Consider the following 25,019-nt stretch of genomic DNA (forward strand, 5'->3'; position numbering starts at 1 on the left):
GCACCAACAGATAAGAAAACCGACCCCATGCAGATGTGACGCCTTGTAACACACAGCTCATAGATGCTACTCTAGGCAAAAACTAAGCATCTGTTGGACCGAACAGTGACAAAGAATACAAAGGGCATGTGAGATGGGTTCCGGAGAAGGTTCAGTGTGGAGCCAACTGTGCCTTGGGACCCCCAGGCAGACAGTGCTCCCCGCATGGCCACAACAGCAGGCGAAGGTGCTCACATCCTGGCCGAGTCCTCCGCAACCTCCGTGGGGAAGATGGGCTCGATGGGCTCAAGCAGCTCACCAGTGGCAGCTGCCTCAAGTGTCTTTTCAGCCTCCTCGTTTACATAAAAAAATGTGTGCTCTTCGTGGGGGCCTGTTGAAAAGGACAACTGCAGTCAGGGTTACTAGTGAATCCATCAGTGGGTCATACTGACATCAGTGGAGACTCCAAACCTACTGGGACCTGGGCCTGTATTTACTGATACAGTTGTCTTGAGTGTATGTACCCATATACAACCTTCTCAGACATTCAGCAGAGGATGGGTGGGCTTTGGGCAGAGGCTTAACAAAGATAAGAGGAAGGAGGTGAACCAGGTTCTGCCTGAATACGAACCAAACTACTGCAAACCCAGGCTGGCGATGGCTATGACTTGAGCCATCCCTGTCAGCGCCTTATAGGTAATGGTGGTATTTTAGTAGCCGAGCTTTTGCCAAGATTGCCTACTCACAAGTGGGAGCACAGATATTTTCTGTTGTCCATAGCATTCATTGACCACTGACTGCCATTGTCAGAAAAGTTCTCAATCTATCTGTGAGTCCATTCTAGACTGAGGAGGGCTGCCCTCTAGCCACTGGTGTCACTTCTGATGCCTTGAAGCACCTGTTGTTTTCCTTAGGCAGATTAGCAAGGATTGAAACTAGCAGGTCATTGAAACGAACCTAAAGCCTCTGTGAGTGAGGATAACAGGTGAAATCAGACAATGCAGAATAAGGCTTTGCATCACACACTACAGGACACTGCCCTCTATCCTTACATGACTTCCGATTTTGTCTGTCCTGGCTATGGATCTTAGCATGTGTTAAACTTGACAGGTATAAAATCATCATGTCTGTGGGTCTCTTAAAGGTCTGGATCCCAGCGCCTCCTTTTGACCATTCACAGTCAGCAGCAGGGAAAACAGAAGTGCCTATTTGGGTGTCTCCCTGCAGGCAGGCAGTTCACAAGGCACTTCTCATCATGCAAATTCACTAAGGTTTCATTTTATAAATGATGGGTTCGTGTCTCCCGAGCTGTCCGCCTTCCCAAGGCACAACCTTAGCATTAACATGCTGTTGCCGGCCGGCCAGACCCATCAGGAAAACATCTGCCTTTCACTCTCACGGCCTGTGCAGAGAAACCTTTAGTATGGTGTGGGCCATCACAAAAGGTAGGCTTGTAGATTCCAATCAATTAATTCTATTGAAAAGCATCACGCAGCCTATTCAGCAAGAAGGGAGAGAGTTTTAAACATTCAGGTAAATAGATAATCCATTAGGACAACAATGCACGTTGTGGGGGAGCGCCAGCCTAGTTTTGTCAGCACTTATTTATGGTCCTCGGGTTCCCGTGCCCTCCTGCCGAGGGACTTGTATTCCCCCTCTCCCCATCTTTGTTCACTTATTCATGGCAAGGGGAAAACAAAGAAGGAAAGCAGTGCATACTCAGCGCTCCATTCTGGATGAGCTCTTCCTCTATAGTAAGCAGGCGGTTGTATTTAGTCACCCACTCGCCTCGAGAAAGACCCCCCAACTTGATAAACCGGACGCCGAGTCCAACAGCCTGAAGAGGGAGAAACAAGTTAGTTTAAAAGGGGTGGGGTGGATCATTTTTGCTAACCCAGAAGCAGTTCTTGAAGGAAAAGGGAAGCTGTCACGGTGTGCTCTTGGGGTTTTCTGCCTGTTAGTTTGGTTTGGTTTATGTGAGTAGAGCTGCCTGCTTTCAAGCTTGGAGTGTCGGAAGGCCAGCAGGTGGTGTGGCTGATTGTCCCTAAGACTCCTTGCTGGCACTGGCCATGCAAGCGAGCTGGGCTTCTCTCGGAACAGCCTCTCCCCGACTTCATTTTCGGGAGGAAGATTGCCAGCACATACCCCAGTCATTTAAGTGTACTCATCATTTTCCCCGGACTTCAATTTCTCTCCTTTTTAAAAGTTCAAAGATTAGCTCTTTGCAAAAGGTAGCTGTCTGGGAGGAAGCCAGTCTATTTCATGAAAGGTTACATGACTTTCTCCACCAAAGACTGCATTTCTCTGAAATACCAGTTTGTGTTAAAAGCAGTGTTCCGGCAATTCTGCAATTGATCGGCGTTGAGCACTTACCAGGTCGACAAGGCTGTCATCAGTGGCTTCTCCATCCGGACTGCCCAGGATGGTGATGTGCTTCTTGCCTGCGGGAGCAATTCCAGTCACTTTCCTATGGTGCGGGAACGATTAGCATGCTTGTGTGCGCTGACAAACTACCAGACACCTGTGGGACCACCTAAGCTTTCTAGCCAGAGTGCCTATCACCTGGTGTCTCTCTTTCCTCGTCTTCACAGTAATCTGGGTGTGGTACTAAATGGAGCCTGTGGCTGCTCAAATTTCAAGAATACATACCAGATGCATCATATTTTATGACCACTGCCAAGAGGGAAAATGCTCAGATTAGACCAGCACATTTCTAAGACCACAGCTGTTCTAGGCAGGATGTGGTTTTGTTCAGTGTAGACAACGGTGCGCCTTTGAGCCAGTGTAAGGTGGTAAGTTCATGGGCAGTGTTTGCAGGGTCCACCAGAGGCCGATATGGTAACGGCTTTCTCTTACTTCACCGGGCCTTGTGCTCAAAGGAATCTCAGAGTGTTCAGCAGAAGACTCAGGATGACCATGTTGGGCCCATCTTTTCCAGCTCGTAGCATTTTACAGGCAGGAGCTGAAGGGACCATGAAGGGAGAGGACAGGGCAGGGGCTTCCCACCTACCGCAAACTAGCGTGGGGTTGGGGTGAGTGAGTGCTGTCAGCCCGGTGCTGGGTCCTGCTCCAGGTTGGAGACTAGCTTTCTACCTGGGTCCTGAGACCCACCCCTGTGCACCAGACACAAACTCTCAAGGAGTTTGCAGCCTAGTGAGGGTTACGATTCACCAAGTAAATGTCTACGCCACTGTGATCAGTACCACAAGGAGGAAAGGAGGCATGCGGTGAGGTGGGGGAGACGGGGAGGAACGCACAGCTGAAGAGGTTTTCTCTATGCCAGGTCCGGAGGAGTTCGCCAAGTGTTCTAGGCAGAGGAATCATCACAGAGTGAAGCACTAGGGAATTTCCAACTTGAAGGGTTAGCCAAAGCGCTAGGGCGGGCCACTGTGGCACGGTGGGAAAGAGACCCAACCTTGGCAAGCTTTGTTTTCTCATCAGTGAAGAAGTGAAGATGATGCTCACTTCGCAGGGCTGCTGTAAAGAGGACATCCCTGATGCTCCAGTGCCGGAGCCACCAGGTCTAAATAAAGCTGCTGACTGTGGTTTTATTCTCAGTACCCGAGTCTGGCTTTTCAATCCCCACTGCTGGCGTCCTGATGCTATGCAGTCTGGCTTGCCTGCTTTGTGGTGAACCCACCGGTGCCCTAAGTCTCTGTGTTCCCGATGGGATCCTTGTTGGCTGTATTTATTTTGTTTTTAATTTAGTTGAGAGCAGTGACGGCCTGAGCTGGGCTAGGTCAAAAACCAAAAGCCAGGAACTCAATCCAGGTCTCCCCTGTGGGTGACCAAAACGTGAGCCATCACTGCTCCCTCCCAGGGTGTGCAGTAGGAAGAAGCTGCAGCCAGCAGCTGGGGACAGGCACCGTGGGTTGGGATGAGGACATCCTAACCATCAGGCCCAGCACCTGCTGCCTGTTGTCTCTTCCCTGCAGTGGCCAATCTGATCCCTGTGCAGATTAACACGGCCCACTGGTGGGTGTCGTATCACAGCTAGCTAGGTTTGTTTTCAGTCCAGCAATGACTGCACTTGGGCTGTGCCATTGTGGAGGAAAGCTAGATTCTATAGTATGAAGGCAAATGCATAGAAAATAAATCTAAAGCACGAAGTGGTAGCATGGGCAGGAATTTACAGAGCCTAAACTGTGGGATTCAGGCTAAAATGGTGTGCCCCGCCTCCGTGCATGGTTATCATTTTTCTCCTCACTTGAGCGTTGCATTGTGTCTGGAAATCTGGCTAGGGCAGGCGCACACCCAGGTGTGTTTCAGTCCGCGATTCAGTTAGACTGCTGCTCCTCAGCAGTGAGGTTGCAGTAATCCTCTGAGTTTCTCTACATGCAAAGTTTTTTTTTTTTAAATATTCATTTGAAAAAGTTATAAAGAGAGGGAGAGACTGAGTTCATCTATCTGCTGATTCACTCCTCAGATGATTGCAATGACTAGGGCTAGGGCAGGCCAGAACAAGGAGCCAGGAGCTACATCTGGTCTCCCCACGCGGGTGGCAGGGGCCTACGTACTTGGGCTATCTTCCTAGGTCATCTGCAAGGAACTGGATTAGAAGTGGAACAGCCAGGACCAGAACCCATATGGGATGCTGGCATTGCAGGCAGTAGCTTTACCCACTATGCCACAATGCCAGCTCCAAGTTCAGAGCCCAAAGTAAACTCATCATGTGCCCAGCCAAACCCTTTCAGAAGAACTAAGGTCTTGATCCTGTTGACAACACTGGACTGAGAGGAGTGAAGGGCATGGCTTTATGGACAAGGGCTATTATGGAAGCGTTTTGAATCATTGAATTGGAGCTTTGATTTCTGCACTATCTCAGAAGTGGTTGGACTGTTTTGCCCTCTAAGATGTATTCTGTGTTGTTGTTTTAAAGAATGAGCTGTGCCATAGGCATGCTGTTGGCTGCCATGCAGCGGGTCGCTAGGACCTTTTTGATGTATACCTTTACTCACTGTCAATAAGAGTGGTGATCTCCACCAGGTCGGACACCGTGGTCTGATTGGTGTGTTTCATGATCCTCCCATTGGATTTGGGGCTGTTGACATCTCCACACTCGAGAAGTTTGGAAATGCTTTTGGATGCAGCTCCTGCGATGATGTGACACCGGGACCCAAGAGCATTGTGGATGCTGTCCCAGTGCTCAGAGTCCTGGGGATCAGTTAAGGATTGGTTGTTAGGTTGGAACACTGTCACACACAGGAAACATTTGGTGCATGATCAAAAGAACATGCTTTTCCCCAAGATACACAAGCAGTTTTCTTTTACATCTGCACCTAAGTGGTTCCCTGTGCCTCAGCCAGGTAAATTTACAAGCTTCACAGACCAGAAACTCAGACTGATGGGATTTGGGCCTTAAAGATCTTATAAGCAAAATGCTAAGTGACTGCAGAGTTCATCAAACCCAGACTGTCCCATGTACTGGGTTGCCATACCGTTGCTAGAGACTGACTGCTATGAGGTTTTGTTTTTTGGTTATTTCTAATCACAGAAAACTGAAACACAGCCTGCAAGGGGCTCTCGGCCCCCTTTCTCAGCAGCCTTGTTTCTACTGGTGAGACCTCCACGCAAAATGTTTAAAAAGTTGAACATATGTGTGTGTGAGGGGTGGGAGCATGTGGGTGTGTCTGCATACCCAGTCATCCCAGAGGGTGCTGGACTGGGTTTCGGCCATTAGGGCTGACTAAGCAGGTGCATGCTGTCCTTGGCCAAAGCTGCAGTCAAAGCATCAGGACGACTGCCAGGCCGGTCTGATCCAGTTACAGAAGTGAGCTCTGTGGCTGTGTGGCCCGCACGGTGAAGGGTACATTGGAGTGAGAGGCCCTCCGTGTTCACACTGTGCCCAGACCTGAAGAGCTGGCTTATGTCAAAAAGCATGTATCTTCACTGAGTCTAATGACTTTCTTTTTGTTAAATTTTTATTTTGAATTTTGTGGTACAATTTCGTGTAGACTGGATTCCCCCTCCCAAATTCCCACCCCCCCACAGATTTTTCCCATATTGCTACAATGGCATAGTGAGTCTTTAAATCTGGGAGTCTGGAGTCTGAAGTACATCAGGTACACAGTTGGTCTTTTTTTTTTTTCAAAGACTGCTTTATTTATTTAAAAAACAGAGTGAGATGGGGGGGCGGGGTTGAAAAATTTTGCATCCACCAAGTCATTCCCTAACTGGTACCAACACCCGGGGCTGGGCCAGGTCAAAACACAAACTTGTAATTCCACTTGGGTCTCCCACATGGGTGGCAGTGGACCCAAGGACTGGGGCCATCTTCCACTGCTTTCCTTTGCACCTTACGAGGGAGCTGGATCAGAAGTGGACTCCAACCTGCATTCATGTGAAATCTGAGATGCTGGGGTTCTAGGCAACAGCTTAGCCCACTGCACTAACACTAACACTAGCCTTGGGAGCTGGCCTTGCACAGCAAAAAGAAAACTGTTGCCAGATATACTTGTTTGAGGAGATCATAAAACTTCAGCCCTCAAACCTTTTTTAAAACACAGCTCTGTCTAATGACCAGGTTGCCCGCATCCCACATTGGAGAGCCTGGCTTCATTTTTCAGCCTTGGCTCCTGCCTCTAGCTTCCCCGCCAGTGCAGAGACTGGGAAGCAGTAGCCGAGGCACGGGTGGTAGGGCTGCTGCTACTGATGCCCACATGTGGGACCTGGGTTGAGTTCTTGCTTCTGAGAGTTTGGCTCTGGCCCCTCTCGTTGCAGTCATTTGGGAAATGAATCCGTGGGTCGGAGCTCTACCTTTCTGCCTCACAATTTTTTTTTTAAGTTTTTAAAAATATGGCTTTGTTAACTTGTATTCATACATTGTAAGTGGATTTAGGCTAAAAACGATTTGGCCTCGTAGAGGTCCCGTTTCTACGAGCACATGGAAATGATATATGATTAACCTATTGAAGCACCAACTGGCACAGCAGGGGTGACTTCCAACGGGTAGGCGGCCTATAAATACCAGGGACTCCTGCAGGACTTCCAAGGGCTTGTTTCATTCCCCAGACTGGCACACTCCCAGGTAATTGTGTGTCTGCTATTCGTTTGAGTCCTAAGTGCCTTTCTCTTAAATGCTGATATAAAGCAACTCAACCCCAGCCCAAATTACAACGTGTTTCAAATGACAGAGATTTTCTTCAGTTTTGTTATAAGGATTTTAAAAGGTGGGTCCTGCTTACCTCCTTCCTGAAAGGATCGATTAAGGCAATGATGGAGGGGTACTTGTTGAGGAGCTCCACGTACAGGTCAACCATCTCGGCTCCGTTTTTGTACGTGCCCGTCACCACTTCATACTTTCCTCGACTCTGATGGGCGTGAGGACAGTACGAAAGGATAAGCAACACGTTCAAATGCCCAAGATGCACCTCGTGTTCCCTCTCATTTGCTTCATCTGAAAGATCGTAAACTGCCTGCCTGGGCCACATTCACCTGAAAAAATAATCTGTGCATTTCACGTTAAATATTTTGTATATATTAACCTGGGAGAATGAAGGCATCATCCCTCTTCCCGCAGGCTCCGGATGAAAGCTGCACAAAGAGCCGACAGGTAAGAGTGGGAGGGGGGTCCTCCCTTGTTTGGATTTCAGGCATGGTTCTAGTAACCTGGCTGCCTGGGTGCAAGAATACCCCAAATTCATATAACTAACGGAATAGCCAAGCAGACCTAACCACTCACCAGAATATACCACATTACTACTCCCTGTGAACAAATAACTTGCTTCCTTTAAATACTCTAAAATTCAAAAGCAAGACTTTCAGACACTAACAGCCAACACGGAACGTAAAGTGATATATGGGAAGGCAAATGCCAGGTAGCCTGCCACTTCTTGTAGTAAAGGTGTTATCCTGTAGGGTGCTAGTGCAGTTCTGTTCATTTGAAGTCTGAAAAGCTGTCAGTATTATTTACAGGGGTAAACTAGGCGGATGGGGGGGGTGATCTAGTTCAGCCTTTCTGAAAAACAAAGTACTTTCACTAATTTCTTTTTTCATTTTATTTGAAAGGAAGAGAAGACCTGGTGCAATAGCTCAACTGGCTAATCCTCGTCTTACAAGTGCCAGGATCCCATATGGGCACTGATTTGGGTCTCTGCTGCTCCACTTCCCATCCAACTCCCTGTTTATGGCCTGGGAAAGTAGTAGAGGTACCCCCAAAAGCATTGGGACCCTGCACCTGGGTGGGTAGATCTGGAGGAGATCCTGGCTCCTGTCTCCTGGCTTCTGGCTTCTGGCTTCAGATTAGCTCAGCTAACCTGGGGAGTGAACCAGCACATAAAAAATCTTTGTCTCTTCTGTGAATCTGCCTTTCCAATTAAAACAAACAAACAAACAAAAGCCCCCAAACAGGCAGAGAAAGAGATTGAGACAAAGACCTTCCCTCATTTCCCAGTTTTCTACAACACTTGGAGCTTGGGCCAGGCCACAGTCAGGAACCAGAAACTCAATCCAAGCATGCTACATGGTGGCAGAGACTCAACCAACTAGAAGCATCACTGCTGCCTCCCAGGGTGTGTGTTAGTAGGAGGTGGGGCTCTGTAGTGGAGCCAGGACTTGCACCTGGGTGCTTCAATATAAGATGCACACATCCCATGTGGTCACGTGGCTGTTGTACAGAATGCCACCCTACCCTAGGGCCAGCATTGTGGCAAAATGGGTTAGGTTGCCATCTGCAATGCTGGCATTCGACATGGGCCCAGTTTGTGCCCCTACTTCTTCACTTCCCAACCATCTCCCTACCGATGCTCCTAGGAAAGCAGCAGAAGGTGGCCCAGGTGCTTGGGCCCCAGTATCCATATGGGAGACCTGGATAAGGCCCTTGGCTCCTGGCTTTGGAGTGGCTGTTGCAACCATTTGGGGAGGGGCGGTGTGGACCAGCAGATGACAAATTCTTTGTCTAACTCTGGCTGTTTAGTTTGCAAACAGCTTCCTGCTGCTATGAACAGAGTAGAATCCATTGGATTTAAGCAGTTCCCAAGAAGCCCCTAACTGAAGGAATTTTAGGCATTTTTTTTTTCACATGAAAAAGCAGCGAGAACTTTAACTTCTGTAATGCAAACCTTAAAATCACACACTGTCCATGAGGAAATGCTCATGACTAACATTACTGTAAGAATGATCTGATATCAAGTTAATACATTTTACCCAATCTAAGCAACAAGTCCCTGGTCTGGTCAGCATCAGCAGTCGGCACGGTCCTCACTCCTGGCCAATGCTGCTGATGAAAGCGAGCAATTATTTCTCCTAATGGTGTGCCTAGGAACCAATCATTACGCGAAGAAGAAATTACTTTAAACATTCCTTCGTGAGCTTAGTTTCTTTAGGAAAGCAAAAGAACTTTTAGAAATCAGCTGAAACTTAGAATGCTTAGGTACATTTTCGAATTTTTTTTTTTTTTTTTAGTTAAAAGTTGGACTCACAGAGCAGAATCCTATTCAGTCAAGGCCCCTGAACTTTGGAACTGTTTTCAAGTCACCACAAATGTATGTCAGTATACTGGGCATTTCATTCAGAAAATCTAGTCTCATCATTTGGTGTATTTGAAAATGGAAAATGTACTGTGTACATCACATAGCAAACTTCTCACAGATTTCCTAACAACCATTTTCTCAAGGACTAGGAACTGTGAAAGTGTCTGTCTTCCTCCTGGTTTTGAAAGCCAGAGACGGTTCCATCAGCTGGTTCACTCTACCAAATGTCCCCAGTAGTCAGGGGTAGGACAGGCCAAAACCATGAACCAGAAACTCTTATCTAGGCCTCCCGCACAGGTAGAAGGGATGCACATGCTTGAGCCATCACCTCCTGCTGCAGGGATCTTGTGGCTGGCGTTGGAAGCCAAGCGGGACTTGAACCCACACACCCCGAATGCTGTCCTCCCGCTGCGCCAAACACTGTTTACCGAGTATGGTTCCCGTTTACTTTCCTTTCGAAACAGGCAACTTGAAAAAAAAAATCCGTGGAATTAAAGAGCTAGGTTTGTCATAAAAACATTAAATGCACATAAATTTTGATCATGGAAAATGAATATTATAAAAATGCTGCGTGCATTTTAAATTTCTACCAAAATGAACTATCTTTGAATTTCATTTTTCTATGAGCTTTTTCAAGTCCCCTTGTTTCTGCCTCTCCACCAGTAGGATGGGCCCAGGTGAGGATTCATATGTCCTCTTCTGGTTGTGTTTAATATTGTGATGGTATCCTTCATGAACTTCAATAACTTTAAGTATTTTTATACCTAAAAAAATACATCAGCATAAACTCTTCAAGGAGGATCTATCAAGTTGGAGTTGCAACCACCCCACTTCTCATGCTTGTCTAATTCATCACTGTAAAATGCACACAACATGCCAGGTCAATCATTTCGCAGTGGCTTTCCTGGTGACAATGTTAAGTAACTGATCTTACTTTTATCACTCCCTTTCTGTATCTGTTCATATCATTTTCAGTTCTTAATTTTAAAACCTGAATGGTTGTTTTACTCTATAGTTATTAATGAACTTGGCTTTCTCCATTTCATTTGTTTGTGCTTCCCTCACACCATATTCATTAAAACAAAACAAAACAAAACAAAAAAACAAAACCACCAAGATTTGCTTGGAGAATACTCTGACAAGCTCTTAAATACTAAGTTAAAAATCCTAGAACTAAACCCCCAAGTGAATGTTCTGAAGTAGAAACTTACATAGTCCATCAACTCATGTCCAGCGCAGTTGATGGCCAAGTGCAGATTCGTTCCCAGCTCCAGCTCTAGATTGGTACAGACGCCCTGCAGCAGGAGCAGTGGCTGCTCGATGGTGTCACAGCTGATGGTTAAACAGCCGAGATGGGACATCTTACTGGGAAGCGGCTGCTGCAAGGTGCAAAGGCGTCAAGGCACATCAGTCGAGCATGTTCAGTTTCTCCTCGTGTAGCTCATGACAGGTCCAGTGGAAATGGACACTGCCCTCCCCACAGCAGGCCTTTGCTTCTGCATGCCTCCTGCCACTAGGTCTCACGCCCATGACTTGGGCACGCACTTTCCCTGCAGTATCTGGGGACAACCGTCTCATTGCTGGCATTTTCCAGGTTTAATCTGGAAGCACACTTTCTCTTTCTCCTTCCCTGTCTTTCTCCTTCTTCTATCTCTTTCCCTCCCTTCCTCTCTCTCTCTCTCATGATTCTATTTGTTTGAAAGATAAAGTTACAGAGAAGGAAGAGAGAGAGAGATCTTTCTCAGGCTGGTTCATGACATAGAAGGCCTTAATGGCCAGGGCTGGGTCAGACCAAAGCTGAGAGTAAAACTATTTCCAGGGTCTCTCACATGGATGGCATAAGCCCCAAATACTTGGGCCATTTTCTTCTGCTTTTCTTAGGCTAACAGCAAGGAGATGGACTGGAGGTGGAGCAACCAGGACATGAGCTGGCACCCATATGAGATGCCAGCATGGCAGGTAGCACCTTTACCTGCCCTACACTTTTCCCTATCTAATCTGTTATTTTTTTACCCCTTTATCAGCTCAGCCATTGTTTAGAGGTGCTGGCCTGAGCCTCAGCCCGCTGGCCAATGAGTACCCAGGCTATCCCTGTGGTGGCCATCCTGCCTGGCTCCGATTCTGTCAGGCCCCTTCTCCCAAGCCTGCTCTTGCCCATGGCCTGGGTTTCTTCCAGGCAAACATGACTGCTAAAAAAATATCACCCTCATTCAGGAAAAAGTGCCATTTTTAAAAAGTATTGGCGACTTTGGCAGAAAGGATTTAACACTGAAGACATGACATGTGCTGCTAGTGCCAACTTGGCTTTGCTGTGCCCTCACCACTCACTGTGACTGGGCAGCTGAAAGCTGAAGCAGCGCTGTGATTCTGGCATTAGAGTCTGCATGCTGAAAGAGTTCCCCAACTCAAGAGCAAACAGGAACCCAGATACAAATATTCCTGTGTCATTAGTGGGTGCAGACTCATTAGAAAAACCAGGCAACTTTTTCATGCCGCTGTGTCTGTTCAGGCGTTTTTCCTCTCCAGTATCCCTGCCTGAAGCAACCATGTTTCTCTCTTCCAAGGCCTCTCCTTTTCCCGGTCCCTCTCTTCTTGACCTCAGCAGACCCAACAGTCCCTGAGAAGAGGAGAGGGCTGGGATGTCTAGCTTTTCTGAGTAAATCCTGCAGAGGGAGCAGCCTTCTCTCATTCCAGTCTCTCCTGAGTTTCCATGGACGGTTCCCTTTGCATTGCTGACATTCTGGGCACACAGCAGGTGGCCCATGGCAGATTCATATCAATCACTGAAATGATAGGGTGGCCAAGCCCAGATGTTTTCCAGGGCTCCCAGGTTGGGTTGGCCATTTGCACAAGGAGGACTGTTGGGAAATTCCAAGTTCCTGCCCATGGTTCATGCGAAATGATGCTTCATTGCCTTCTTGGGGAAGGGATGGCCTTCATTTTTGTGCCTTTGTGCCTTTGACAGTGGGAAGATGAAGGCCTACAGCATTCTGTCTGCCTTCTGTTCGTTATCAGGAGGCTCAGATACCCAGATACTTCACCTAGATGGTCAAATGCCAATGCCATCCTGTTAACTCAGATGTGCTTCCAAGCCTTCTGAGATTTTGGCTGGACAGGTGCTTGTTGGCAGTGATGCCGGTTGCCAGAAATGCAAGGATAGGATCATGGCCTGCCTCTGGGAGCACTTCGATTAGTATTCATGGGCAATACTGATGTGTAATTTCTATTTCCCCGAGCCTCGCACTTGGAGCAAAATGATCACGGGGGAGCGAATGGAAATATATCCATGAAGTTATCATCAGAAGCTGGGCAAGCAAATGCAGATACTCACCTGACCTCTCTTATTCCCATTATGTCCTTTTTTGGTCTCTGCTTTAGGAGGCGGCAGCTGTGGGATAGAAAAGAAAAACACCACTTGGGATTTGCACAGATGTCTATGCAAACAGTTTAGGTATCTACCCTGCCCACTGCTCTGGGGCTCTGCCAGTCACATGGTAAATCTCATACATACTGGCACGCACACATACATGTACATGGATGATTCTAGCCACACTCTTTTATAAGCCCCCATGATTCCTCAAATCCTGGCACTTGTTCCTTTGAGTACCCCTTAGTCATGTACCTGGGTATACATACATGGGCTCAGAAAATAGCTTGCACCCATCCTACAGGTGCAGCCAGTTTGTTTTGCAAGAGAATGGATATGCCTTTTATGCTCGCAAGAAATTATGACCCTGGGTTCCATGTTGTCATATAGTGGGTGAAGCCACCACCTGCAATACTGGCATAGCAAATGGTGCTGGTTCTAGTCCCAGGTACTCCACTTCTGATTGATCTGCCTGCTAGTGTGCTGAGTACAGCAGTGAAAGATGACCCAAGTGCTTGGGCCCCTGGATGCACTCAGGAAACCCAGATGAAGCTCCTGGCTCTTGATTTTGGATCAGCCCAGCTCTGGCCTGGTGTGCCAGGCAAAAGAGATCCAGTGGTGAACGAGGCAAGTACTGTGGAGCCTGCAGTCCAGTGAAGTGACATGTGGCTGACAAGCAGGCCAGCCAAGGGGATGCCTATGCATGCAGAGCAAGGGGACTTCATCTGCATGAGAACCCAGGAGGGGGCCTCTGAAGAAGCTGATCCTTGGACCAGCGTTACAACTGAGGCAAAAAGGGCTGTGTGAGGGCGCAAGCCCTCTCCAGACAGAGAGTGGCCATGTGAAGGATCAGAGCTGTTGGTGAGACCCAGGCCTGCAGAGGAGAGGTGAAAGCCAAGAGGAGTCATGTGACATGATCAGCTTAACAGCTGAAATCAAACCCAATGGCTTCTAAATATCATACTTTCTCCTGCAGCGCACTGTCTTTTGCAGCTCCAATTTACACTTGGTTACAGGGGAAACCTTGAATGCGAAGAACCTTGTTCCATTTCAGTAACAGCACAATTAACTACAAGTTGGCTACGAGACACTGTGTGTCAGCAACCAGTTTCTAGAGGATCCTCTACATACCGTGTCAACTGTCTTGTTAACTTGTTTCTGAATTTCCAGAAGCATCTCCACACCCTGTAAGTAGAACACTCATAGTTAACAGTCTAGACCTTTTACAGACCCAGTGTGGCTGTTTCTAACTCAGAGTATTTGTGCCTGCTGAATGGACAGTGTGGTCTACCAAATCACAAATGTACATCTTCACTCCTCCCCCATCCCAGTTTGCACCTGGGGAGTGTTATGTGAGAGGCTTCACTTCCTCAGCTGCCTGTCTTCATGGTATACAACCAATTGGCTTGTGGATTGGGTCACATCCACTTAATCCCCTTGACCAGCCTGGAATGACCTTTTTGCTGCACATGTTGTATAGGTCACCAAGGAGCCTGGATTAGGAAGGCTTCATCAAGTTAAATCCACTGTCTCTTGGTGATGATGAGCTCCCTGCTTGGGGATGGATGAAGAATGGCTGGCCAAGTGCCCTGCCACCCAGACAGCCTGAGACATTAACTAAAGGAAGGATCCTGGTGCTGGGATGTGACCATGATCTGTCAGCCAGAAATCCTAGCCTGCTGACTTTGACCAGTTGTGAAATGATTCTGTTAAGAACAGAGTCGTCATCAAGAAATGATCTTGAAATTTCTTTTTGTGATTTATATTGACGTAGGTAAAATATCTCTCAATATATTACTGGTTGGGGACTGTCCTTTTTCTGAAAATACCCCCTGTAAAAAAAGTTCTCCCAAATACCTAGTGGGTAGTGTGTTTCTGGGTGATTTAAGAAGGCACAGGGCCTCCATCAGGCCACTGAAGAGCAACCCAGACAGCAGCATGCCTTGGAGTGCTGACCACACAACTGAGGGTTCATTTACTCCACGGACAGCTCTGAGGTGCCAGGCTCTGTGCCAGGCCTGGAGATCCCACTGAAAGAAGTGTGATCGCCAGGGAAGAGCCAGCGTCCACCTCCTGTTGCCACACAGTGCACAGAGCAGCCACAGACATGGCTTGCCATCCCCCAGCAGCAATCTGCCAGCACTATCCAGGCCTGCAGAGTTACTGGTCCTGGCTTCTCTACGAGTCACTGGCAGAAGCCAGTGCTGCAAGGGACCTGACATCTAGGTGGCCTACATGTGTTCCCCTTCTGTTGAAGGCCTTGCTTTCTTCCCATGTCCCCAGTTTCCTGAAATAGTTGCTCTTATTTTACGTCCAATGCCCTCTCCCTATCAATGATAGAACGTATGCCTCCAGTGAGATCAGGCAAGGTACTTGTTTGGTTGTTAATCCAGGGTGGGGGATGCAAATCACTTCTTTCATTAGATTGAGCTTTCCAGGCGATGACTTCCCACAGCTCATCAGAGAGACCATCAGCAGAGGCACTCTCAATGTGAGCGGTACTGGCGCTTCCTGAAACAGCAGGGCAAGGAGAGGGCAAGTGAGACCCTGGGTTCATCTTCATTGAGATACTCAAGGATCCTTGTGATGGACCCCAACAGATACTAACCTGACCATACTTTAGTGATGCGATGTTTAAGTACAGAGGCCTGTTGCCCAGGATGGCACTGGTTTTGGCAACAGCTAATGACACAGCCCCTATGGCCATACTGCCGTGGAGCACAGGCTCAGCGGGTTCTGCAGGTATAATGGGTTTCTCTGGAAGAGTTTCCTTCCTCCCTGGAAAGAAAAATATTGAGAAGATATTTCTTTCTGGAAAGGTCAACTACAAAAAGACCATCCATCTTAATGGTTAACTTAAAAAAAAAAAAGATGAAAATCTCTATTCCAGAGAAATTTTCTGTTTCATCCACCAATGTTCAAATAACCCTTAGGCACAGATGAAATTCTAGGCCATTCAGTGTCAACAACATCAATGGTTCCATGAAATGGATTTTGTTGTCTCACGTTTACATCTGAATCTGTAGGGGTTGGGGCGCCCAGTGAGTGGACAGAGGATTTGGAGTTTTCACTGTGCACACCCAGTTCTAGATTCTTTCCCAGCTCTACAAGTGCCTTTCAGATCTACCCATCCACCCAGAATTCTTCTCCATCTTTCACTTCAACATATTCACAGCCACTTGCAGGTTGAGGCACCACATGGTTCAGTACACACTGGCATTCCTCTAGCCTTCTTTACAGCCACTGGCCCGGCTCAGGCCCTCAGTGGACATCAGGTTTGTAAGCACCCAGAGCATGGTAGGTGCTTAGTAAATTACCGACTTTTGGGGCCAGCATTGTGGAACAGCAAGTAAAGCTGAAACCGGCAATACCAGCATCCCATATGCATGCTGGTTCACATCCCAGCTGCTCTGCTTCCAACCCAACTCCAAGCTAATTAAAAGCACTAATTAAAAAGAAAAGAAAAGCACTGCTCACAGTGCTTTCATAAATGTTCATCTATGAGAAGTCATTTTAGCTTTCAAATAAATGAAACTGGAGGGTGCCAGGTTGAATAAAACCCTGGTCATCTACAGAGCAGCTTCAAGTGAGAAAATGGCATGGAGAATGACTGGCACTGGTTGGAATTTGAGCTAGGTAGAAGCTGCACTGGCTGGAAGCTGCACCTGGGTTTGCAGCGGAGACTTGCAAAGACATGACAAGCCTGGATCTTGCTTCCTCACACATTTCTTGTTGGGGCTTCTGCAACATGATTCGCCACCAACCTGGCTTTTGTGGCTTCTTTTTGGAAGGAGGTGGAGGGGGTGCAGGTGGTAGCAGGGGCATCGGTATAGACAGTGTTGATTTTTCCAGGTTCTTTTCCAATTCTTTTCTTTCCTTTTCTTCTTGTACTTTATTTGCAAAGAATGTCCTTAAATGGCAAGAAAACAGGGCTTTACAACAGAATATTTACCAACATTGCTGTCATTCCGGTCATGTTGTAGAAATGACCTTAACATGCCTCAGTTGTTCAGCTCTACATTTTAGTTATTTAAGAACAAAACAGCTTCAAGTTCCAAAGCCAGAAACTAACGACACTGTTACAAGACTGTGTTCAAGAATTTCATTTTTGGCCTGAAAACTGTTTAAGGATTTCTGGTACTCATATTTGAAATTATTTGACACCTATTTGCATTTTTTACAGAAACATTCAAAACTATAACTTGATTCAGAATAGCCAGACGTTCTTTTTTATGAAAATGACCATCAGGAAACAAAGATACCATGAGGAGACGGTGAGAGGTAGTACTATGTGCAGGGTTTCTCTCTTTGTTTTCAGAGTGAGGAACTTCACTAAAATAACTTAGGAAGCTCTACATACGTACATGTTCATAAAAGTTCAGCCTCTACAAATAAGAAGCTAAAAACGTCCACAGACAAAACGAAGGCAAACAAAGAAAACAAGACACAAAAAAAATCACATTTGCATTAAACTAATCAATAATCCAGATGCACATGGGACAGTGGCTTTAACATATTCAAGAAATTTGGTTTCGAGACAGAATTCTGTACTCAGCTAAATTATCAAGCCTGAGGGCAGCGAATTGACATTTCCCACATATGTAAGAACTTTAAATCTATGTGGGGTGGGGAGAGTTTAGCTCAGTGGTTAGGGCACCTGTGTCCCAGACTGGAGTTCTGAGGTCTGGTTTTCCCCTCCTCTCCTAATTTCAGCTTCCTGCTAACACGGACCACAGGAAGCTGGGGTGGTGGCACAGGTGACTGGGGTTCCTGCCACTCATGTAGGAAGCCAAGAATGAGTTCTCCGCCCTTGCTTTCAGGCCACCCCTGACCTCAGCCATTGTTTGGAGAGAGCCAGCAGATGGGCGCTCTGTTCCTCCTCTTGAAGGAATGAATTGGAAAACAGACCTTTGAAGTCCGCATATCCTTCCTTATTTTTACTTTCAAGGGATATAATCCAGCAAATCAGGAACGAAGATGGCACAGGCTCCAGAAAACACGAGAAAATGAAGTTTCCATGGCATTCTGGAGAGCTGGAGAGGCACCAAGCCAGATGGAAGGTTTGGGAATTGAAAACTCCAGGAAAAAAAAAAGGCAGTAGAAGGTATGGCAAAGCTCTAGCAGAGAGAAGCAGATTAAAGAAAGAAAAAAAAGAATAAAGAGTAGCATTCAGAAACTCTCCAAGAAATTAAAACTATTCAAAAATATTTTCACAAAAGTCATCATCTAACTCGGAGGCAAACTAAAACACATACCCAAGCATCATACCCAATTAAGCAAATGATAAGGCTTAAGAAAAGTGAATCCAGTTGACCTGTTTGGCTAAGAGGATGTGACACTGAACCTGCACAAAAAGAAGTCAGTCAAAGCAGTTATCTGTCTAGGCACAACCAAGTACTTACAAATACTTGTGCGGCCTTCGTGACTACAGCTTCCTTGGTTCTCACATTCCAGAGTCAACCTATGGGCAAAGCATGGCAGGCATGCTTGTAGCTGGAGGACACGATGTACCAGCGCTGGGACCACAGGAAAGCAGGTGAGAAGCCCAGAGGTGGCACAAGGCCATGGGGCAGGAAGGGCCACTATCTGTGTCCATCACTCGATTATGTCCCTAAGCAGCTTTTGACTGCATTACAGGATAGCTCTGACCAGGAGAAAGGACTGGGAGGCTCTCCCTGTTTTTACCCAGTCAACCACAAGGGTATTTGGAGGGAGAAAGAAATATTTGATGCTAAAATTTTGCTGCTCTAACATAAAGTTTCTTTGGTAGGCTTCCCCAATGTGTACATTCCACAGTGAGATGGAAAGACAACCATTACATGTTCAACCCCGATGCTTCCACTTTCCAGTGGGAGCCATACCTAAGCGTGAGGTCCACTTCGGCCTGGCTGGAGGGCTCCATGCCCTGCAGCTCCTCGCTGATGCTCTGGTTGACCCACTGCATGGCTGTGCTCACTGCCTGCTTCCTTTCCACCTCTTCTGCCTCGACCAGCTCTGGCAACGCGTTATCGAGGACGTCAAAGTGGGTTGGGATCACCAGCGAACAGATACTCTGAAAACAGTGCAGACATGCTCCACATCTCATTTACTTCTCGCAGAATACAGGAAATGGAATGAAACCAGCTTTTAAAGTGCATGATATTTTATCCTCAATTTCAAGGAAAAAAATGAGAATATGTCATTTTCTTTGAGATATTTTTATAGCCACTGAAACGCTATGGCACTCTGCTTGACAGAACATTTAAAAGTTATTGTCTGGTTCAAATACCCTTATAGAAATTCCACATTAAACTTTATTTTTCTGACTATCTTTCTAATCAATAACTATAAGAATATGAACAGATTGAATCCCACCTTCCCAGAGACTGCAACAAAATTATTTCTAATGCATATATAGCAGAGTTGTTCAAATGGTTAAGTGAATTATTTTCTTTATATAGACCAGTCTATGTGCTTACACACCATTTGGATGAATCTGTAGACCTAAACATAGATCCACAGAAGTCACCACATGGCAACATCGAAGCTTGAACACCATATATGCTTCATTGCCCTTCTCTATCTTGGACCATTCTCCAGGCTAGCATGCCATGTATGTATTAAAGTTAAACATAATGAAGCCATGAAGTTCAGCTGTATGACTCAGGCTAACATGACTGCCTGCAAATAAATAGCAGATACACTTCATGGACACTGAATTCCAAAGCACTTGATGATCTACAACTTAGTTTAAGAGTTGCAAATACATGCACTGTTTACCAGAACACACTACAGAGCACATTTAAACAGCTTCATACCTTGGGGAAGTTTTGAACAGTGCAGAATATTTCCACTTGTAGGGTGGGCAGCCCCAGTCCATCTAGAACACTTTTTCCCACTATTTTGCATATGGTGGGAGGCTTTGCAAGTTTAGAGAAACAGTTGGCCTTTGACACATACACAAAGGGAAAAGAAAAAAACACAGAGGTCACAATATTGCATGCCCTTGACCTTCCCCAGGTCATTCACATTTCCTCCAGTTTTCCCCCAATCCCCTTTGAGGGTTCTTCCTGGTGCCAGGACAAGATGGGCTGCCCCACAGGCGATCCTGCCCTCTCGCACCCTCAGGCTCAGCGTGACGTTCAGTTCTGATATCTGAATGCAGTTTGGTGTCTTTTGAGCTCACAGTAGAAAGTCACAGACTTTTCTTAACTTAGGGGCCCCGTGCTGTTGTAATTTAGCAGACTTTCTTGCCATCAGCAGTCCCCTGACTCATCTCTGTGTCCAGGGTCCAGTCATCAGTGAGTCCATCATGCAATCCAGAAGAAGCCACCTGAAGCGGGCTGTTTTCCTCCCGGCATGAGGTCTCTGGTATCTAACGAAGACGACATCCAGCGGCCACTCACACACTAGTGTGCAAGGAGCCTTGCCAGGAACCTTAATCATAGGCACGCCACTGACGCAGAGGGATAGAGGAAGGAAATAAAAGAAGGGGAGAAGGAGGAGGGGGGTGTCGACATGGAAGGCCTGCTCCAGGGAGCTGAGCAAAAGTGTTTGTGATGATGCTGGAGAGACAGAAAGAGGAAAAAGCAAGGAAACCCCTTTCTCGCTTCTTCATTATCAGAGAACCTGGCCCTTTGTTTTACTGTAATGGACTAGGTCTCTGATCTCTCCATCCAATGCCCTCATCCAACACCCACAGCAATGTGCCAGCTCAGAGGCAGGACCTGGCAGAACTAAAGCAAAAGTTAATTTCTAAGCCACCCATGCATTTGAAGGCCTGCATGCTACAGTAGAGTCAGAACACAAATGAATTTAGATAGAAGCAAAAGAGGAAAGAAAAGGTTGCCATCTTATTAGACTTTATGTGTCACCATGAGTTCTGCAAGCACTAAGCATCCTCGGTGTGTTGCAGCCTCTGCTGGCGAGGGAAGAGAACTGGTGCTTTTCACCTGCACCACGTGTCCTGAAGGAGGTGATTATGTCATCTCCATCACTGGCTCACACACCACAGAGCAGGATTAAGGATTCCACGCCTTTGCAGACTGTGTAGACGCTATCATTAAATCCACATCTCCCACTTCTCCTTTCACCTAGAGGAACACACTGGATAACAAATTGTCCAAGTTCACACGATCCATTATCTATTGATTTTGTAAGCCCAAAACTTCATGGCTTCCATCATTTATTTGCCCGTGATTCTCCAGTCTGGGCTGGGTAACCCTTTCACTGGTCATATCTGGGGTCTCTTATTGCAGGTGCAGAGCCAGGCTGGCTCAGCCAGGGGTCAGTCTGGGAGTCCATCTCATTCTGTTTGAACTCTCCCTCTCCAGCAGGGTAACTGGACTTCCTCACAGTGAGGTGGCAGCTTCCGAGAACATGAGCTTCAATATGCCAGCACTCACTAAGCCTTGATTTCTACGCTGCCTGCCAAAGTCCTACTGATCAAAGCCAAGACATGTGAGCACATCCAGGCTCAATGTGCGAGGGACTCTGAGACAGTGTCCACAATGGAAGTATATTCACTGGGAGACTACCAATGCAGTAACCTCCAGCGGTAGGTAAGTCACACAGCTAAGCATCGGCCCTAGGTCTGCTAGAGTCTCAGTCAGAAGATCTCCCAATCCTAAATTTCAGGATGAAGTATAAATGGTGTTGCTATTGCCGGCAGGGGCTCTTGTCCATCGCCGGAATTCATGTGTCTGAGAGGGACAGAGGAACACTACTGTAACACACAAGGGAGCGGAGTGGAGGACAAACACTTCATGTGAGGGAACAGAAGTAATGGGGAGGGGAGAGGGGAACTTTGGCTCTTAGGAAATCGAAAGTGGTCCAGGAAAGAAGATGTGAGGCAGGTGGAGGGAATGGGGGCGAATCTGTTCCCCACAGGTAGGGCAGAGCATCGTGAACCAAAGCCAGGCAGGTGTGTGATCCTACTATGCAGGGGGAAAATCTACGGGAGGGTTCTCATCAAGAGAATTACGGGCAGACTTGAGCCCTATGAAAACTGTCCTGGCAGCGCCTTGCAGGCTGGGCTTACAGAGAAAGACTGATAGGAATCAGGATGACCAAAACTAGGGCAGAGTGACTGTCAAGATAAAAAAAAGGAGGTGACCCCTTTGTCAATACGATTCCTGAAAGTTCTTCACGACATGCAAGTCACAACTTTTCAGCTTTGCTGCAGCCCACAGAGTCTCCCCGACCCCGACGTCAGCCCTCCAGCCAGCACACAATCATGGATCACGGGATCTTTGGCTCCAGTGGTTACACCTATCGGCGGCTTCTGCAGAGCATGGCCCGTGGAACAAGAGCCCAGGGTTCTCGTCTTAGTTTGGTTCCTGAACACTTGTGGGATACTGGCTTCGTGCCTTTGTAAAATGCAAAAACTAGACTAACTTGGCAGAATTCTTCCACAGAGAGAGAGCAGGGAGGATAAAAGTGTGAGCCACGCCCTGATGCCTTAAGCTTAAGCACTGTGCTAGGTTATTAGGGACACAGATTTGGGTTGATTTATTCATGTATTTATTTTCCTTCTGTGATTCTTGGGAAAAACCATTTAAAGTCCTTTGGTTACGTTCATGTGTAAATCTGGAACCATCGCTTGCAGTTCACAGCCGTTCTAAGGATTAGATGATACACAGCGGAAGGAGGCACATATACGCTCTGGGCTATGGGTTATGACCGCTCCAGAAACACAGTAGCACCAGCAGTCCAGAGCTACCTGGGCAGAACTTGGAAGGGCGAAGGGGGAGAGGGACTGGTCAGGTTTTCCAGCCTCCCGGCAGAGAAGCCCATACAAACTTAAAACCCCAACATCACCTGGACTTAGAGGGGCCAGCTGGAAGCGGCCCCAGGCAGGGCTGAAGCCAAGTCCCCCCAACAACCAGGGCAGGCACTCCGTATTCCAAAGAAGGCTGAAGGCAGGGGCTTTAAACATACAGCCAGCTGCAGGCCGCTCGGGAGAGGGGACCGCTGACGCTCAGCAGGCTCTGAGCTATCCCTGTGGCTACACATCCGCCAGCAGCCCTCCAGCTGGCTGCGTCCTTTCTAGCACTTTCTCGGGATTCGGCCTTCGAGGGTGTCCTCCGCCCGGCTTCTTCCCGCCACCACCGGCCTAGCCACCTGCGCCGACCGGGGCGGCTGCGCGCACGCGCGGCCCTGCGGCGCACGCGCCCCGCTTTGCCGCAGCGCGGGGAGCGCGGCCGGAGGGCGGAAGGAGGCCGCGCCAGGTACTGACCAGGTGCCCGTACACGTCGGCCGGCTGAAGGTAGAAGGTGGAGTTGAGCAGCTCTTCCAGCCGGCGCGGAACGCCGTTCTCCTGGTAGTACTCCATTGCCTGCTGCTTCAGCCTCTGCAGCTCCCTAGGGGTCCCGCAGCCGCGGCCGCCACCGTCGTCCCCCATGGTAGGAGCTTTCAGGCTTCAGCGGGGTCTGGCCCTGGGGGCCCGCGAGCGTCTTCTGTCGCCAGGCAACGCAACGAGATCCCGACCCTAGATCTCGCGAGCCTTGCAGCCTTAGGTTCCCCCTCCTTCTGGGCTCTCCGTTGCAGGGTCGGGTCTGGGGGTCTCGTTTCTCCAGTGACCCGAGTCTAGCGCTTTCCCGGCCTCGTTCGTCGTCACTTTTTCGGGATGGGGAGAGGTTTAGCGTTCTCCGGAAGCGCGTCATGCAGAGGCGTGGGAGGATTCACCCCGACTATCTCTTAGTGCGCCCCCCCCCCATTCCGGGACTCCCCTTGCATCACCTGCCGAGAACCCAGAGTGTTGTCCCCGTGCTGTGGCAGTCCCAGGAATCCATTTTTTCAGCCCCTTGTTTGTTAACGACCTGCCATTAGGCAGGAGGAGAAAACTGGTTGTGTGTGTGTGTGTGTGTGTGTGTGTTGGGGGGATTTGGGGTGAGCTTTCAGGAGCGAGGAATGTGCAGGTGGGACAAGGGGAAGTGAAGTGGCGTCCTTGTGTCGCCCTAGGGCAGGCTGTTTAAATCCAGGCTGCCTGCTTGGCTTGGTGACCCCCAGCAGGTGTCCTCTGCGGTGAGGGGAGTTGGTGTGCTGTGCTGCCCGCGTCTACTGCCGCAGGGATAGACCGAGAGGGAGCGAATGTTGCCGATGTAAACAGATTACTTAACTCCTCTGCCTTCTTCCTTACTCCCTTAGGCTGCTGAGAACGCACTTACAAACGGGATCTGTGTTTTAGTAGGTGCCCGTCTGCATGCACATGAGCAATGTACGTTCTCCACGTGGACAACAGGCCCTGCACCCCCACTGGCTCCCTGCTTTCCAAAAGAGGCCCCTGTGCACCTGCCTTGCCCTGCCTGCTGGAAGCCCCTTGGTGGTGGGGATGAGTCTGGCTCACTCCCTCCTCCACATCCTCCACAGACTAACCCAGCTGACAGGTGTAGAAAACAGGGTCTGTCTGATTTGGCATTTGACTTTGAAAACTTTGTCACGTAGTTATTAGAGGAAGAGGAAGCTCCCACCTGCTGTTTCACTCCCCAGATGAGAACAGAAGATGGCCAGGGATGGGCTGAAACGGAAGTCAGCAGCTGGGTCAGCATTTCAGGCAGGAACCCAGTTGCTTGAGCAGCAGCACTGCTTCCAAGGCCTGGAGCCTGGTTGAACCCAGGTGCTCTGGTGTGGGACCCAGATCTTGTAACTGCTCTTAACCTGTTCCTGACTTGACATTTGGAAGGATGGTTCAAAGTGCCCTTCCTCTTCCACAACGTTTTGAGGTCTCCCTTCCCTAGCCCATGGCCTCTGAGTGCCGTGAGAATGGGGACCTGCTCTGTCTTGTTCACCACTGTATCCACAGCATCAGTGTGTTACCAGACTGAATCGAAGCTAGTGAGCGGTGTTTATACTTCTCTTAGCAGAAAGGTGGAGAAGTGATCTGTGGGCAGTCTCTGAGAGAACTGGAATGGGGATCCCACCTCCATGGTCAATGGATCCTTAACCCAGAATCAGATGTTTTGGAATTGAGTGAACAAGGAGAGTGGCTGCCTGGTTGGAGCACAGGGCTTGTTAGCCAGAAAAATGAGAAACCAGGGTGGAAAAAAACCAGTCTGGGGCAGAAAGTCCTGTCCCATCTGAGTAAGTAGCAGCCACAAATTCATGAATGCAGGGTAGGTGAGATGGAGGTGATGAGATAGGTGGTGTTGAGTCCTCCCAAATACAAGAGACCCAAGTAGAAAATGATACAGATTTAAGTTCTAAAACAATGATAGCATTGACAG

At 48.0% G+C, this 25,019-nt stretch overlaps 2 protein-coding genes across 2 annotated transcripts in view; one reads left to right on the forward strand and one right to left on the reverse strand.

The window, feature by feature from the left end:
• Positions 1-230: 230 nt before the first annotated feature.
• ENO4 (enolase 4) lies at positions 231-23,197 on the reverse strand. The gene is made up of 14 exons (XM_040991770.1): positions 23,033-23,197; positions 19,614-19,742; positions 18,678-18,868; positions 16,581-16,726; positions 15,425-15,594; positions 15,190-15,327; positions 13,948-14,001; positions 12,781-12,837; positions 10,661-10,828; positions 7,164-7,289; positions 4,938-5,133; positions 2,353-2,420; positions 1,699-1,816; positions 231-370 (listed from the first exon to the last, which is right to left on the reverse strand). Exons 1-14 carry the CDS (start codon positions 23,195-23,197, stop codon positions 231-233), a joined length of 1,866 nt encoding a protein of 621 aa, XP_040847704.1.
• HSPA12A (heat shock protein family A (Hsp70) member 12A) overlaps positions 23,042-25,019 on the forward strand; it is a 119,306-nt gene continuing 117,328 nt past the window's right edge. The window contains exon 1 of the mRNA XM_040991768.1: positions 23,042-23,198. Within this exon, the coding sequence (XP_040847702.1) occupies positions 23,196-23,198 (3 nt within the window). The 5' untranslated portion in view covers positions 23,042-23,195. The remainder of the gene's footprint in view (positions 23,199-25,019) is intronic.

This window comes from Ochotona curzoniae, unplaced genomic scaffold (assembly GCF_017591425.1).
Source record: "Ochotona curzoniae isolate NIBS_2020 unplaced genomic scaffold, NIBS_Ocur_1.0 contig_66, whole genome shotgun sequence".
In the NCBI taxonomy this organism is placed as follows: domain Eukaryota; kingdom Metazoa; phylum Chordata; class Mammalia; order Lagomorpha; family Ochotonidae; genus Ochotona; species Ochotona curzoniae.